The sequence below is a fragment of the Rhinopithecus bieti genome, unplaced genomic scaffold (assembly GCF_001698545.2).
Source record: "Rhinopithecus bieti isolate Rb0 unplaced genomic scaffold, ASM169854v2 scaffold_1017, whole genome shotgun sequence".
Classification (NCBI taxonomy): Eukaryota; Metazoa; Chordata; class Mammalia; order Primates; family Cercopithecidae; genus Rhinopithecus; species Rhinopithecus bieti.
Window position 1 is genome coordinate 3,666,316 of NW_016803657.1, and position 14,072 is coordinate 3,680,387.

Consider the following 14,072-nt stretch of genomic DNA (forward strand, 5'->3'; position numbering starts at 1 on the left):
CAGCGGGGCATGGCCGGCCGAAGGGAGACCATGCAGTGAAACAAGTCCCGGTGCATGAACTGGATTAGAACAGAGAGCATGTGGCAAACTCCCTTGAGTCCACACTGCTGGCAATAAATGAAGAAGTGAATAAACGGGGAAGAGGAGACATCTCCCCTCACAAAACTCCACATCATACGTGTAGAACTCATCCCTCCAGACAGGAAGTGTCGCCTACGCACAGAGGGATTCGCTTCCAAAGAAGAGAGTGGAGAAAGCGCAAACAGCTTAGCGGACGAGGCACCCGGCAGAGCGTCCACCATCAGTCCAGCAGCCAGGTCTACCATCAGCGCCTCAGTCCAGCAGTCAAGTCAACACTGCTGTCACGTGGATGTCAGGGGCTCCCTGATGGGACGTGGTGAGAAAGGACTTGCCGTCTGTGATGTTCCTTCTGAAAACCACAGTCTCAGGTTAATAATGAAACACATCGCACAAGCTCGCTTCGGGGGCGTTCTAGGGACACCTAAACGTACTGAGGTCAGGAGAAACGAGGAAGACAAACTGTCACTGACCAGCGGCAGGAGAGATGTGACGACTAAAATGTGCCCTGACTGCAACATGCAGGAAAGCCCGGTGGATCCAAACAAGGGCTGGAGACAGGCCCAGAGTCACACGCCAGGACGTCAACAGCACAAGAAACCGGGTGAAGAGGGTATGAGAACTCTCCAATTTCCACAACTTGCCTATTTAATCTGGTAAACAGTGTGTCAGTTCCATCTTTTCAAAAAGTTAATTGTTGGCTGGGTGCAGTGGCTCATGCCTGTCATCCCAGCAGTTTGGGAGGCTGAGGCGAGTGGATCACCTGAGGTCGGGAGTTCAAGACCGGCCTGGCCAACGTGGTGAAACCCCATCTGTATTAAAAATACAAAAATTAGCCGGGCATGGTGGTGCATTATTGTAATCCCAGCTACTCGGGAGGCTGAGGCAGGATGCCCTTGAACCCAGGAGGCAGAGGTTGCAGTGAGCCAAGATGGTGCCACTGCACTCCAGCCTGGGTGACGGAGTGAAACTCTGTCTCAAAACACAAAGAAACAAAAAACCCCACAGCTAGGTCAATCTCAATAGTGAAAGACTAAAAGCTTTTCCCCTAAATCAGGAACAAGACAAGAATATCTGCTTTCGCTGCTTCTATTCAACATAGCCAGAGCAATTAGGCAAGAAAAAGAAATAAATTGTAGCCAAATTGGAAGAGAAGAAGTAAAACTACTTCTCTCTCTTTGCAGATGCCAGGCTACAGAAAACCCTCAAGAAGCTGCAGAAAACCTGTTCTACTCAATAAACAAAATCAGCAAAGTTGCAAGATACAAAGCCAACACACAAAAGATCAGTTGTATTTCTCCGTACTAGCAATGAGCAATCTGACAAGGAAATCAAGAAAACAATTCCATTCATAACAGCATCAAAAAGAACAAAATACTTTGCAATGCATTTACCCAAGGAGGTATAAGATTTGTACCCTAAAAACTGCCAGACATTGCTAAAAGGAATGGAAGAAAACCTAAATAAATGTAAAGTCATCTGTGTCAGGGAGAAGAAGACTGCACGCTGTTTACCTGTCAGTGGAGTCAAACGCCCCTGAAAAAGAACCACCACGGTGGAGACTCATACCTCCTGACCTCGAAATGTAGGAGAAAGCTACGTAAGTAAAAAACGAACTGACTTTTATACACAAACAACTTGGATGGATCTCAAAGGCGCTGTGCTGAGTGAAAGGAGCCAGTCTCAAAAGACTGCATGTTGTAGGGTTTGGCTGGAAAAAGCTGGACCACAGAGTGGAGCAGAGATCTGCAGTTGCCAGAGGCCCCTGTGTGGCCGGGTGAATGGAAACGGGGACCATGGAGGACTCCGGAAGTGATGACATTATTTTGCACTCTGATTATGGGGTGATTAGAATTCATAGAGCTGTATCCTATAAGAAAAAAAGTTAATTTTACTATATAATTTTATTTTTTACTTTTCTTTTTTTTTTTTTTTTTGAGACAGTCTTAGTTACCCAGGCTGGAGTGCAGTGGCGCGATCTCGGCTCGCTGCAACCTCCGCCTCCGGGGTTCAAGTGATCCTCGTGCCTCAGCCTCCCAAGTAGCTGGGATTACAGGTGCCCACCACCACACCCAGCTAAGTTTTCCATTTTTGGTAGAGACGGGGTTTCGCCATGTTGGCCAGGCTGGTCTCCAACTCCTGACCTCAGGTGATCCGCCTGCCTTGGCCTCTCAAAGTGCTGAGATAACAGGCGTGAGCCACCACACACAGCCTACTATATAATTTTAAAGGTAAAAAATTTTAAAACTTGCTGGGCTATGTCCTATATCTTACTGTGGTGGTTGCACACTTGTGCATACATTTGTTGAAACGTGACCCTGTGGCATCTGGTCGGGGAATGGTGGTGCAGGTGCAGATTATTGCTGGTATTCTTTAGAACTGCAGGCATGTGGTGATAAGAAGTACATCCACTTTTATTTGCTTTAATTATTGCTTTAAAACTCTGAAGATAACACAGCCTCTATGACCTGCTCCCTGGATAAGAGTACCACCACCCGCCCTTGGTACTCGCTGACCATGAACTCACGTTTAAATGAATCCCTTCCATTGTGTGCGAGTTGCGTCTCAATACAGTCGATACCCTTAAACCCCTTCTCACGCCCGCAGTTAGAATTCAATCGCGTGGAGATGCATGCAGTGCCAGCGAGCCCTTCGGTGTGCGAGTTCTACCTCAATACAGAAAATATCCTTAAACCCCTTCGCAGGGCTGGGTGTGGTGGCTCAAGCCTGTAATCCCAGCACTTTGGGAGGCCGAGACGGGCAGATCACGAGGTCAGGAGATCAAGACCATCCTGGCTAACACAGTGAAACCCCGTCTCTACTAAAAAATACAAAAAAAAAAAAAAAAAAAAAAAAAAAAAAACACCTAGCCAGGCGACGTGGCGGGCGCCTGTAGTCCCAGCTAACATAGTCCCAGCTACTCGAGAGGCTGAGGCAGGAGAATGGCGTAAATCCGGAAGGTGGAGCTTGCAGTGAGCTGAGATCCGGCCGCTGCATTCCATCCTGGGCGACAGAGCGAGACTCCATCTCAAAAAAAAAAAAAAAAAAAAAAAAACCCTTCTCAGGCCCGTAGTTAGAACTCAATTGCGTGGAGATGCATGCAGTGCCGTGCTGGGCCCACAGCGAGCCCTGCACAAACGTCAGCTGCCTCTCACTGCAATCGCGGCCATCACTGCTGCTGGGGGCTGTTGCCATCACCACTAAGAAACACAAAGGATGGGATTTCTCAGTGCAGCCAGGCTCCCACAGGCTACAGTCGGTCTTTTCAGACACACAGAATTCTCTCGCACAGAAGTCAAAACATAGCCAACAGTTCACCTTCGTTCTCACTAGGTGAAAACTCGAAACCACTCAAGCTCCAAAAGGGGTTAATCAACTATACGTTAAGACTTACAAAACCTATAAAACATGGGGAAGTGTTTATGTTATAATACATAGTGGAGAAACAGGATGCAAATAACGTGTTTCACTTAAAAAAAAAAATATATATATATATAATGGAAAAATCATCAAAGACTTCAGTTAAAGATGGTGGCTTAAACATGTGCAGTTAAGTGTAATCTCTCTCAAAATCCCGGTAAAACAAGAGTAAATATTTTGCTTACATTTTTTGAGGCATTTACCTGAAGACAAAGAAAATAAAAGAAGGCACAACATCAAATAACGTTTAGAATGGAAGCTGGAAAGCTTCCAGACAGACGAGTGGCCAACGACCCCAAAAACGCTGAATCCTGAGCCAGCAATGGAACAGCCAAGAAACTTTGACACCACAAGCTCCCCAGGTTCGGGGATGCCCACCCCAGCAATGACTTCTGGAAGCAGGGAGGAGGGAGCGCTAGAACTGCAGGGTTGGCTGGAGACCTTTAAAACAGAATGAAGACCTCGTCACAGATTCACAGCTATTTGTGGGAAACGTGCAAGGAGGTCCATGTCCTCCTTACCCAGTCTCCCTTGATGGTAACGAACTGAAATAGCAATATCAAAAACAGGAAAACTAATGTGGGTACAATCCAGAGACTGCTCACCTCCCGCCAGCTCACAGGCACTTCCCTCCACGTCTACTCCCACACCATCTTTCGTATGTGTGGATGTGTGCGCCCACAACCGCCGTCCAGACACAGGCCTGTCCTGACACCGGAAGGCTCGCCCCGCTGTCCTTGTGTACACACACGCACCCCCGCCCCTAAACCCTGGCAATGTCTTCAATTTTCTGTGTCAAACTGATCTTAATTATTAACTGGTCAGTAGAATTCTCTAGGGAAACCATTTGGGCCTAGGGATATCCTTCTCATCTTTATGACTTCAATTTTTTATAAAGAATTTACAAGATAATTCGGATAACCTATTTTATCTTGGCTGAGTCTGATGGCTTGTGGGTTTTGAGGAGTGAGTCTGCTGCTTCAAGTTGTTTGTGGCGTAACACCGTCTGCTTAATGGCTACAGAGCCTGTAGTGATGGCCCCTATTTCATGGCTGATATTGATGACTTTGGTGGTGTCTTTTTATATTTGTCAAATTCGCTAGAGGTTTATCAATTTCATTGAATTATTTTTCAAAAAAGCCCCAGCTTATTGTTTTAATAATTTTCTCTATTTTTTTTCTTTTCAATTTCATTGCTTTTTGCTCACTGTTATTTCCTTCAGCCTGCTTGTTCTGGGCTATTCTGCTCCCCTTTCTCCAGGTTCTTGAGGTAGGAACATAAATTAGAGACCGTTCCTCTTTTCCAACGTGAACACTGAGCGTGACGTACTTCCTTCTCAGCTCCGGTCTGGCTGGACCCCACTTCCTCAGATGTGTATATCTCCACGATTGCTCAGTATACTTATTTGTACCGGAAGACTTCCTCCCCAACACGGGCAATGCAGACATGTGTTGCTAATTTTCTAATGCTTAGAGACTTGCCTGTTGTTCTTCTGTTACTGACATCTAGTTTGGGTTCATTACACTCACAGCACACAGTCTGAGTGAATTCGATTCTTTCGAGTTTACTGGAGTCTCTTTGATGACCGGTGATGTGATCTGTCATGACTGTCCAGGGTGAACGCAGAGGCATCAGTCCTCTGCTCTCGGACACCGCATTCCACAGACACTGATGAGGTCCTGTGGGTTGATGGGGATGCTCAGTGCCATCAGTCGCGGAGGGTAAGGTGTGAGTTCTCAACTGTAAATGTAGATCTGCCCGATTCTCTGTTCATCCCAGCCACTTCTGCATCCTGGGTTTTGAAACTGTTGTTTGGCTCGTATACATCTAGGAATGCCAGAGCTGGGGGCAGAGTGGGAGTTCTGCCCCTGCACAGGCCTGGGGGACACCATCCTGGCACACGCAGTGTGTGGACATGGAGCTGCTCATGAGGGCCATGGACAGGCGGGTACAAGCTGGGCCCCTAGAGCAGGGAATGTGCACTTGCTCACGAGGGCCGCAGACAGGCACGCGCGAGCTCACCCCAGAGCGGGAATGTGTACCAGGCATATGAGGGCCACAGACAGTGGGCCTCTGCCTGTCTCGCCAACACCACGGAAGGAGGCATGAAAGGCAGCCCACAGCCTCCCTGCTGCAGGGTGCAGGGAAGGCCCTGCTGAGCCTCTGACATGAGGTCCTGGGGGTTGAAGACCACCCCCCACATCTTGCTCTGCCTCATTGGTGCCAGGTGGGGTGGAGGCTCTGGTCCCTGCTGGGCACTGCAACACTGCTGGACCAGAGAGCCAGAGCTGGGCCTGCCTCTGCCGAGTGGCACCAAGGTCCCTGCCATCAGCCCTGCTGACCCTGCCCAGCACACACACAGGAGCAGTGCCAGCTGCCGCAGGCTGGGGCAGGAGACGCGCTCCCCGAGAGGCCACGCTGACGCCGCTGGGTGGGGACAGGGCACTCTGTTGGCTTCTGCTTCTGGGAGTGAAGGGCAGGAGCCTGCATGTCACTCTGCACATTCTGCGTAAGATCTCCAGGCTGAGACAGGCCCTTAGGTAAGGCACGGGCAGGGTGCCCCACCAAAAGAGGAGTCCTGCATTGGTGACACGCTTCCCTGCTCAGGCCCCAGGAGCTGACAGCACAGGCACCCCCACCAGAGTCTCCCAGGTTGAGAGGAAAGACCAGAGGCCCCTTCCGAGGGCTCCCAGTGGAAGGCCCAGCCGGATTCCGCGGAGAAGCACAAGGCAAACCCACTCTGGCACAGGCAGCTGGGACCACCAAACACTTAAGGAAATCATCTAGAAAAAAAGGGGAAGGTCCAGCGCTGGCAGAAACATAGCAACTGAGAGCAACAGAGAACAGGGTTCGCTCGGAGAAGAAAACTCTAAAAAGCACCATTATTAACATCAAAGACACAGTGACCCCACTGCCCTCGTGAACACCGACAGGATGTTTCATTTATGAAAGAATCCTCAGAGAACAGAAACAGACTCTCAGGAAACGAAGAGTATGGCAACAAATAAAACAAGAACAGGTTAACAAAGCTGAGAAAATACAGAAGGCAGAACAAAAAGAAGGAAAATAGGATCAAAAAGATTTAAGAGAGAGAAAACTATTTGAAAATCCAACATCCAAATAACAGTTTCAGAAAGAAGACACAGAAAGCAGGGGAGAGGAAATAATCAGTGAACAGAGCCAAGAAAGCTCTCGAGAGCGGAAGGGCATGAGACGCTAGAAGGAAAGGCCCGGAGTGCCCAGAGCAGCACACAGAGCGGGCTCTGGCCAGAGCGTGTGGGCAACCTGAGGATGCTGGAGACCAATGGGGGTGGGCAGGCTTTCAGAGAGGAAGAAGCAGGTCCGGGGCACAGGACCCAAGCAGGCAGGGCTCTGAGGACCCAAGCTGCAGGCTGGACCTGGGGAGCGCACCTGCCTTCACTGGCTGTGGTCACTGGCCCCACCTGCAGAGACCAGGCACGGGGGCTGCCGTCGCTACTGGCAGCCAGGCAGTGGGCTGGGGGCAGCTCTGGTGGTCATGGGCCTGCTGACAGTGCTGCCCAGCCAGGTGGAGGCAGCTCGCCAGGCTTCACCCTGCTGACCTGGCTGCCTCAGCTCCTGAAGCTGCTTGTGGGAGGCAGAAGGAGGCCACAAAGGCTCCCAAAGTCCCGCCCTGGGCTCCTGATTCCCAGATGGGCTGGGCAGTTCATCACCGGCCTTAGGGCCACGCCCTCCCACCTGGGACCACAGCATCTGAGGGTGGCCTCGTTCCGGCCACAGCTGCCCTTCCAATGGGACCAATCACTTGTACTCCAGACCCGGGCCAGCCAGCAGGTTCTCCACAGTGGGCGGCAGGAGCAGCTGCAGACCAGGACAGAACCAGGGAAAACCAGTTCCACTTTCCCAGATTGAACGTTCCCTGGTGGCCTGGGCTGGGCACGGTGAGCTCAAAGATCAACCCACTGCCCTGGAAGCTTGGCAGGCAGTGACTGCCAAGTTACCTCTACGTGGCTTCAGGAGAGGACTTAGAGCAGCTGTGTTTAATGGAGATTTGTTGGATGAAAGATGGTAATTTCCACAAAAGAACATTGAAAGTCTAGCACCTGGCCCTCTCTGGAAAGGACGTGGGCCTGGGCACTGGGTCCCTGGGGTATGAGTGGAGATCACAGAGCGCCCGAAGGAGTGGGGACCTCGGGTGAGTGGGGTCACAGGTCACCTCGCGTCCCCTGAGGCAGGCCGGTGTCTCCAGGGCCCCCAGAACCTCCCAGGACTCAGAAGGCATCACACGGCCAGGAAGCGAGGGCCGGAGTGTGACTAGCCGGCGCTGGCAGACAGGCGAGCCTCTGGAATTAGCGAGCGTCTAACCAGTTGCTAAATCCACAGGCAACATTCAGGATTTGCTAGAGCTGCTATGTGACAGCAGAGAGGACGAGCTCAGATTTGTTCCGGTTGAAAGGGCTCCTCAGCTGCTGCCTCTTAAAAATCCCCACTGACACCCTCTCTAGCTTCTGTGTTGAAAAACGATGCAATGTGATACATGTCATTCACATACAACAAATGGATGGATGTGAAAATGTGAGTGTGCACGTGGGCGAGAGCAGGCGCACATACGTGTGGCTGTGAGTGTGTGTGTGAGGGCCATCCCTGGTCCTCCCAGGCAGTCAGAGGGGGGTCGGGCGTTGCACCATCCCTGGTGCCCACCGGGCTCTTCTACTGGCCGTCCATGGTTGCTGAGGGCAGAGCGGCTGCACAGAGCGGGGGGGGGTGGGGCGGGGTGCGGCAGGGCCACGGGTGTCTGCTGTGTCTTTCTCTGAACAACCACTTCAGAAAATGCCCCCTTGCATGTTTCATGAAGGCCTTCAGGAAAAGCACTTCACACTCAAGAGGAGGAGGCAGATTAAAAGGAGAAATGGGTTTCATCCAAGGCAGAAAGCCTTTCTCATCTCCTCACCGGCTCCCCAGCCCTCGAGAGCTGCACGGAGAGCAAGATGACAGGGAGGCCTCTGGCCTCAACACCGTAGCGTCTCCTCCCTGGGGAGGGGGTGGCCATGTGTGCCCGGCATCCGAGACACTCTCCTCAGGGGCAGGGTCTGCAGCTTGCCAGGGCCCCTGTTGTCCCACCCGCAAGCCAGAAGGGCTGCCTGCGGTGGTCCCAGGAAAACTAAGCACAAGCCGTGACACACGTGCCCTCACTCAGGACGACGGTGAGCTGCAAATACGGATGCTTCCCGGAGACGCACCAATCCCACTGCAGCCACAACAGGAAACTGAGGCTCGGCGACGCGACCCTGAGAACACTGCATCTGCCGAGGCCGAGGACGGGGTGGAGTGGGGCAGAAGGCCACCCTGCCAGGAGGGGCAGGGATGCCCCAGGAAGGAGGAGCTCTGGAAGAGAAAGCTTGGAAGGACGTGTGCTTAGTACACAGAGAAAAACAGCCTGGCCTGTGCCCCGGTTGAGCAGGAGGCCTCACCTGCATGCTCCGCCGAGCCACCTCTCTCCCGAGAAGCTCAGGGAGACAGCCTGGGCTCCACGGGCCCTCACCGCTGGGCCTGATCGAGTCTGTCACAAAAAGGCCTGTGTCACCTGGCTTCCCTGTCACTGCACACTCCAAGGCCCTCTCCCAGGTCCACCCAGCAGATCCACTGGCTCCCAAATCCTGACCACGGCTGCTGCGTGGCCTGAAAAGGGACTTCCCAAATAGAGCTACGAGGCCTGGCGGGCCGGGAAGGGTGGACGGTGCCTGCCATAGGCCCAGCCCCAGACTCTTGGCTGCTGCTCCTGGGAGAAGGCCGTGCTGAGAGCTGAGGGCGACCTGCCGGCGTCTCCCCAGTTCCCATGAGTTAGCCACAGAGGCCCTTCTTTCCATCGCTGCTTTCTCCAAACAAAATAGTGGGGACGACAAGCTTTGACCTTGATATAAAAGACATCAATGATAAAGGCCTTTTCTTAAATTGTAAAAATGAATAAACCCCAAGCATACCAGCCCACACAAATCTGACGCCCGCCTGGCCATGCTCCCATCAACTGCAGAACGAGAGGCTCTAGGTGCCAAAAGGCCCAGCAGAAAGCAGAGCGCCGTCTCCGAGAGTGGGGAGCCGTGCGGCGCGATGCGGGCTCCCGCGTGGGCGGCCACGGGCCGGGGCACACTGACCTTCCTGCAACCTCCACGGATGCTGGAAGCCACCAACGCAACTCCCCAAATTTAAGCACCTACTCCACCACCTCCCACATGGCTCCTGGGGACTGGAGGACAGCGGTGGAGACCACCCTGCCTCACATGGCATTCAGGACCTTGTAGGGTCAAGCACCAGCCACACCAGCCTAGCACTTCCCGACACGCTGCTATGCACGGCCTCTCCCCCTGCGCCCGCAGAGGCCCTCCCCCATGATGACAAGGCGTGGCCTCTGCTGCTGGTCCCAGCTCCCCCTCTCACAGCAGACACACATCGAAGCCTGTCCGGCATCTCACCCAGCCTTGGCCTTGGTGAGCTCCTGACCTGCCTGGGCTTCCCTTCTGAGCCATTCCTTCTGTCTCGCTACACACTATCCCCTCTCTGAGGCCCCCAGGCCCGCTGCTCTGTGTGGCAAGGGTCTTTCTCCCCAGGCAGGGCTACTCCTGCAAGTCAGGGTGTGTGGGGGAGGCATGTGTTGTTCATCTCTGCACAGAAAAAGCCAACTCCAGCTTCGGAGGGGCTCCCAGCACTGATGCTTGGCGAGCAGGTGGCAGGGCTGCCCCTCTGCCACTCTCCTCCCCCTCCCCAGGCCCGGCAGCCAGTGCTTTCTCCAGCCACACTCTTCCACTTTAAGGCCTCTAGTGCCTCCCATCGCGCCTAGGAAAGAGACTGCACACTCACCACGGCCCCCGCCCAGTCTCCAGCTTCCCCCACACCATACCCACGCTCACACACAGCGCCCCCCTCCCCACCCCGCCATCAGTCCGAACACCGCGTGCAGACGCACTTGCTGGGGGAGACACCCACTGTCGCAGGACCACGTGCACCTCACAGGCTGTAACGACAGAGCCTCTAGGTGAAGAATGGCCCCCAGGTCCCCAAGACAAGGAGATGCTGATGAAGACGGAGAGTGCGTCAGCGCCCACTCACCACTCCATCAGCCTCCGAGCTCGACCCTAAAGACGCCCACGGCACACACTCAATATCTGAACACTGAACGGCTGAACGGATGGAAACCAAACCGCTCAGACTCCGGTGGGTCCCAGAGAGGGCGATGTGTACGGCACAGCCCATGCACGAGGAATGCTTCAGAGATGCTGGAGGAACCTCGAATCTAGAAGGCATCACAGCTGCCACGTGCAGAGCACTTCCTGGGCCAGGGCCAGACCAAAGGCATCCCTTTTCCTGCTTTACTCTCAGCAACCCTGAGAAAGGGGGCCATCCACGGGTGAAAACCAGAACCCCAGGGAGTGGGGGTGACGAAGCAGAGGCGGCTGGCGCGGGGGGCCCAGGGGCCCACACACCAAAGCTGTGTGTCCAGGGAAGGGTGTCCTCTCCCCATCGCCACCCCCATCTCACTGCAGGGCCATTTGATGTCCCCTAGAGATGTCTCAGTCCCCTTTCTCAGTTCCTCTGATGACCAGGAGAAACCCCAGATGCCGAGGGCCTGGCCTGCTGCAGACACTCAGAGCAGAGGAGTGGCCAGTGCAGGAAAGCCATGGCCTCCTGCCACCCCACCCTGTGCCCACAGTCACTGCCTCCCACAATGGATTCTAGCAGGACACTCGGGTTCTAGCAGGACACACAGCCACTTTCAATCCACACTGGAAGTGGCAGTGCCGATACAGGCCCTAAAGCAGAGCCAGGAGCTCCACCTGCATCTCCCTGGAAACCTCTTGCCTGAGGATCCTGATGGGTCCACAAGCCAGGGGGAGAGGAAGAGAGCTCTAGAAAAGCAGCCTGGCCTGCAGACCCTGGTCTAGGGACGCGGTGTGCAAGCAGGAGCTGGGGTGAGGGCACCCCAGGACAGGGCGGTGGTAGAGAGCTGGCAGCATGTCTGAAGCACAGCCCGAGGGCTGCTGGACACGCCCGGCTGCCGCACTGCCTGGGCTCTGCTCTGAGCCACACTCTGGTGCAGCCGTCTCGGCGCAGCACTGCCACACAGCCCCTGCGGCTGCGGACCCGGCTCCAGCACCACCCCGTGATGGAGGACCTGCTGCATCGGGACACTGAGAGGCCCCCGCTGTCAGCGCTGGCTGGAGAAGTGCTGCTGGAGAAAGGCCCACACCAGCAGAGACGAGTGTCCCTGCAGAGAGGAACCTACGCGGATGGGATGTGACTTATGAAGAAAAGCCCTTCCAGGAAGGCAGCAGAGGAGCAGGACTTCACTCCAACCACCAATGGGGGAGCACACAGAGAAGGCCACAGGCTGGAAAGAGGGGACAGGAGGCTGCCACGACGTGTCTCCTGCACTCCCCTCCTCTGGAGAGGGCACACTTGAGCATGCGCACCTCCCCACTGGGGGACACGCCTGAGCATGTCCACTTCCTTCCTGGGGGACACCCATGAGTGTGCCCACCTCCCCTCCCCTCGCAGGACTCACCTGAGCACATCCGCCTCCCCCCACCCAGGACACACCTGGGCACGTCCACTTCCTCCCCCGCGGGACACACCTGGGCATGTCCGCCTCCTCTCTGTGGGACATACCTGAGGGTGTCCACCTCCTCTCTGGAGAACAGGAAACTCTGTTCGGCAGAACTGGACTGAGACTTGAGCATCTTCAGCTCCATCTCCAGCTAGGAGAAAGCAAAGGACAGAGGGTCAGCAGACATAAGTGCACCCAGGTGTGTGGGGAACCCCCGCCCAGGCCCCTGAGACCGCCCCTGGCAGCACCCCCGCCCTGGGCTGGGAGCTGGGGGAGAGCCCTCTTTCCCAGAAGCCTGAAGCTGCCAGGCCATACAGCACTCTAACTTGCAAACTCAAGTTCTCTCACTTTTTTGGCACTTGTGTCTCCTGAGTAGCAACAGATGCATAGGCTCCCGGCGGGGTATGTGGGGCAGATGTGAGAGTCTCTGGGGAGGGGACACACAGCTGGGGGGAGAGCACGCTGCAACACTGCCGGCGGTTTGGTTTAACAGCCACCAGCCGTCATGTATTCTGCTACTTCCAGTTCCTCCACAGAACAGCATGAGATGCTGCACCGCCCTGGAGGGAGCCTGAATTCTTTTTTTCCTTTTTTTTTAAGAGACGGAGTCTCGCTCTGTCGCCCAGGCTGGAGTGCAGTGGCACAATCTCGGCTCACTGCAACTTCCACCTCACAGGTTCAAGCCTCTAGCTGGGACTACAGGTGCATGCTGCCATGCCCGGCTAATTTTTTGTATTTTAGTAGAGATGGAGTATCACTGTGTTCCCCAGGCTGGTCTCGAACTCTGACCTCAGGTGATTCACCCGCCTTGGCCTCCCAAAGTGCTGGGATTACAGGTGTGAGCCGCCGAGCCCGGCCAGGAGTGTGGATTCTAACCTGCCCCTACACACTTGGGGTGGGAGGTGTCGGGGGCAGCAGATGGTGGGGAGGCCAGGAACCAGAACCGACTGCAGGCTCAAGGAAGAGCAAGGCACAGACGGCGCCTGGTCAGGCAGGCTGGCGCAGGCTGAGGGGCTACGTGGGCACCAGCTCCAGGCTCTGGGGGTGCTAAGGGAGGCCAACCCAGAGACGCCCCTCACCACTCCTGGGGTGTCTCACAGACAGGATCCAATGGGCTCAGGGAGGTAAATCCTGCCCCTGGCCCAAGTCAGAACCTTGTTTCTGCCAGTCCTAACCCACTCCAAAGCCCGGCTCACCCCATCATGAAGGGAGGAGATAGGGCAGCGTGGCCTCAGGGAGGGGAGGGGAGGTGCCAGCAGGTACGAGGGCAGCCGGAGGCCCCCAGCAGTGGGGTTGCAAAGCCTGCCAGACACCCAGGGTGGGATGATTCGAGGGGGATAACACCCCTGGGCTGGGGGCCAGTAGGAGCCTGGGAAAAAAGGCACGGGGGGGCGGGTGTGTGCACAGCATGCGAGGGGGCAGGATATGCTAATTGCCCTGATCTAATCACCATACATTACATGTACTGAAACATCACTATGTACCCCATAAATATGTACAATTATGTGTCCATTAACAAGAAAGACCCACAGTTCAGACAACAAACATGGAAGCCCATGCCCTGAGCAGCCTCTCTCCAACTTCCAACCCCAGCACCCCAGGCCCCCGACTCTCAGCCAACCAACGTTCTGAGGTTTGAGCATATGTTCCTTCCAGAGGCTGCTGGTGCGCATGCCAGCAATATGTCTATGTTCTTCCTCCCACCACACTTTATTTTAATAAAAATGGTAAGATGTCCTACACATCATTTGGTACTTTGCTTTTCTCACTATACATATACATACAAATATATATATGTGTGTGTATATATATACATTTTGAGACAGAGTCTCACTCTGTCACCCAGGCTCGAGCGCAGTGGTGTCATCTCAGCTCACTGCAGCTCTCGGGTTCAAGCAATTCTCCTGCCCCAGCCTCCCAAGTTGCTGGGATTACAGGTGCATGCCACCATGCCCGGCTAATTTTTGTATTTTTGGTAGAGATGGGGTTTCACCAT

At 54.5% G+C, this 14,072-nt stretch overlaps 1 protein-coding gene across 7 annotated transcripts in view; it reads right to left on the reverse strand.

Annotated features, from left to right (window-relative positions):
- MAD1L1 (mitotic arrest deficient 1 like 1) overlaps positions 1 to 14,072 on the reverse strand; it is a 425,376-nt gene that overhangs the window by 158,782 nt on the left and 252,522 nt on the right. For all 7 annotated transcript variants that reach the window (XM_017894422.1, XM_017894431.1, XM_017894439.1 and 4 more), the window contains one exon: positions 12,139 to 12,227. In XM_017894422.1, the coding sequence (XP_017749911.1) occupies positions 12,139 to 12,227 (89 nt within the window). The remainder of the gene's footprint in view (positions 1 to 12,138; positions 12,228 to 14,072) is intronic.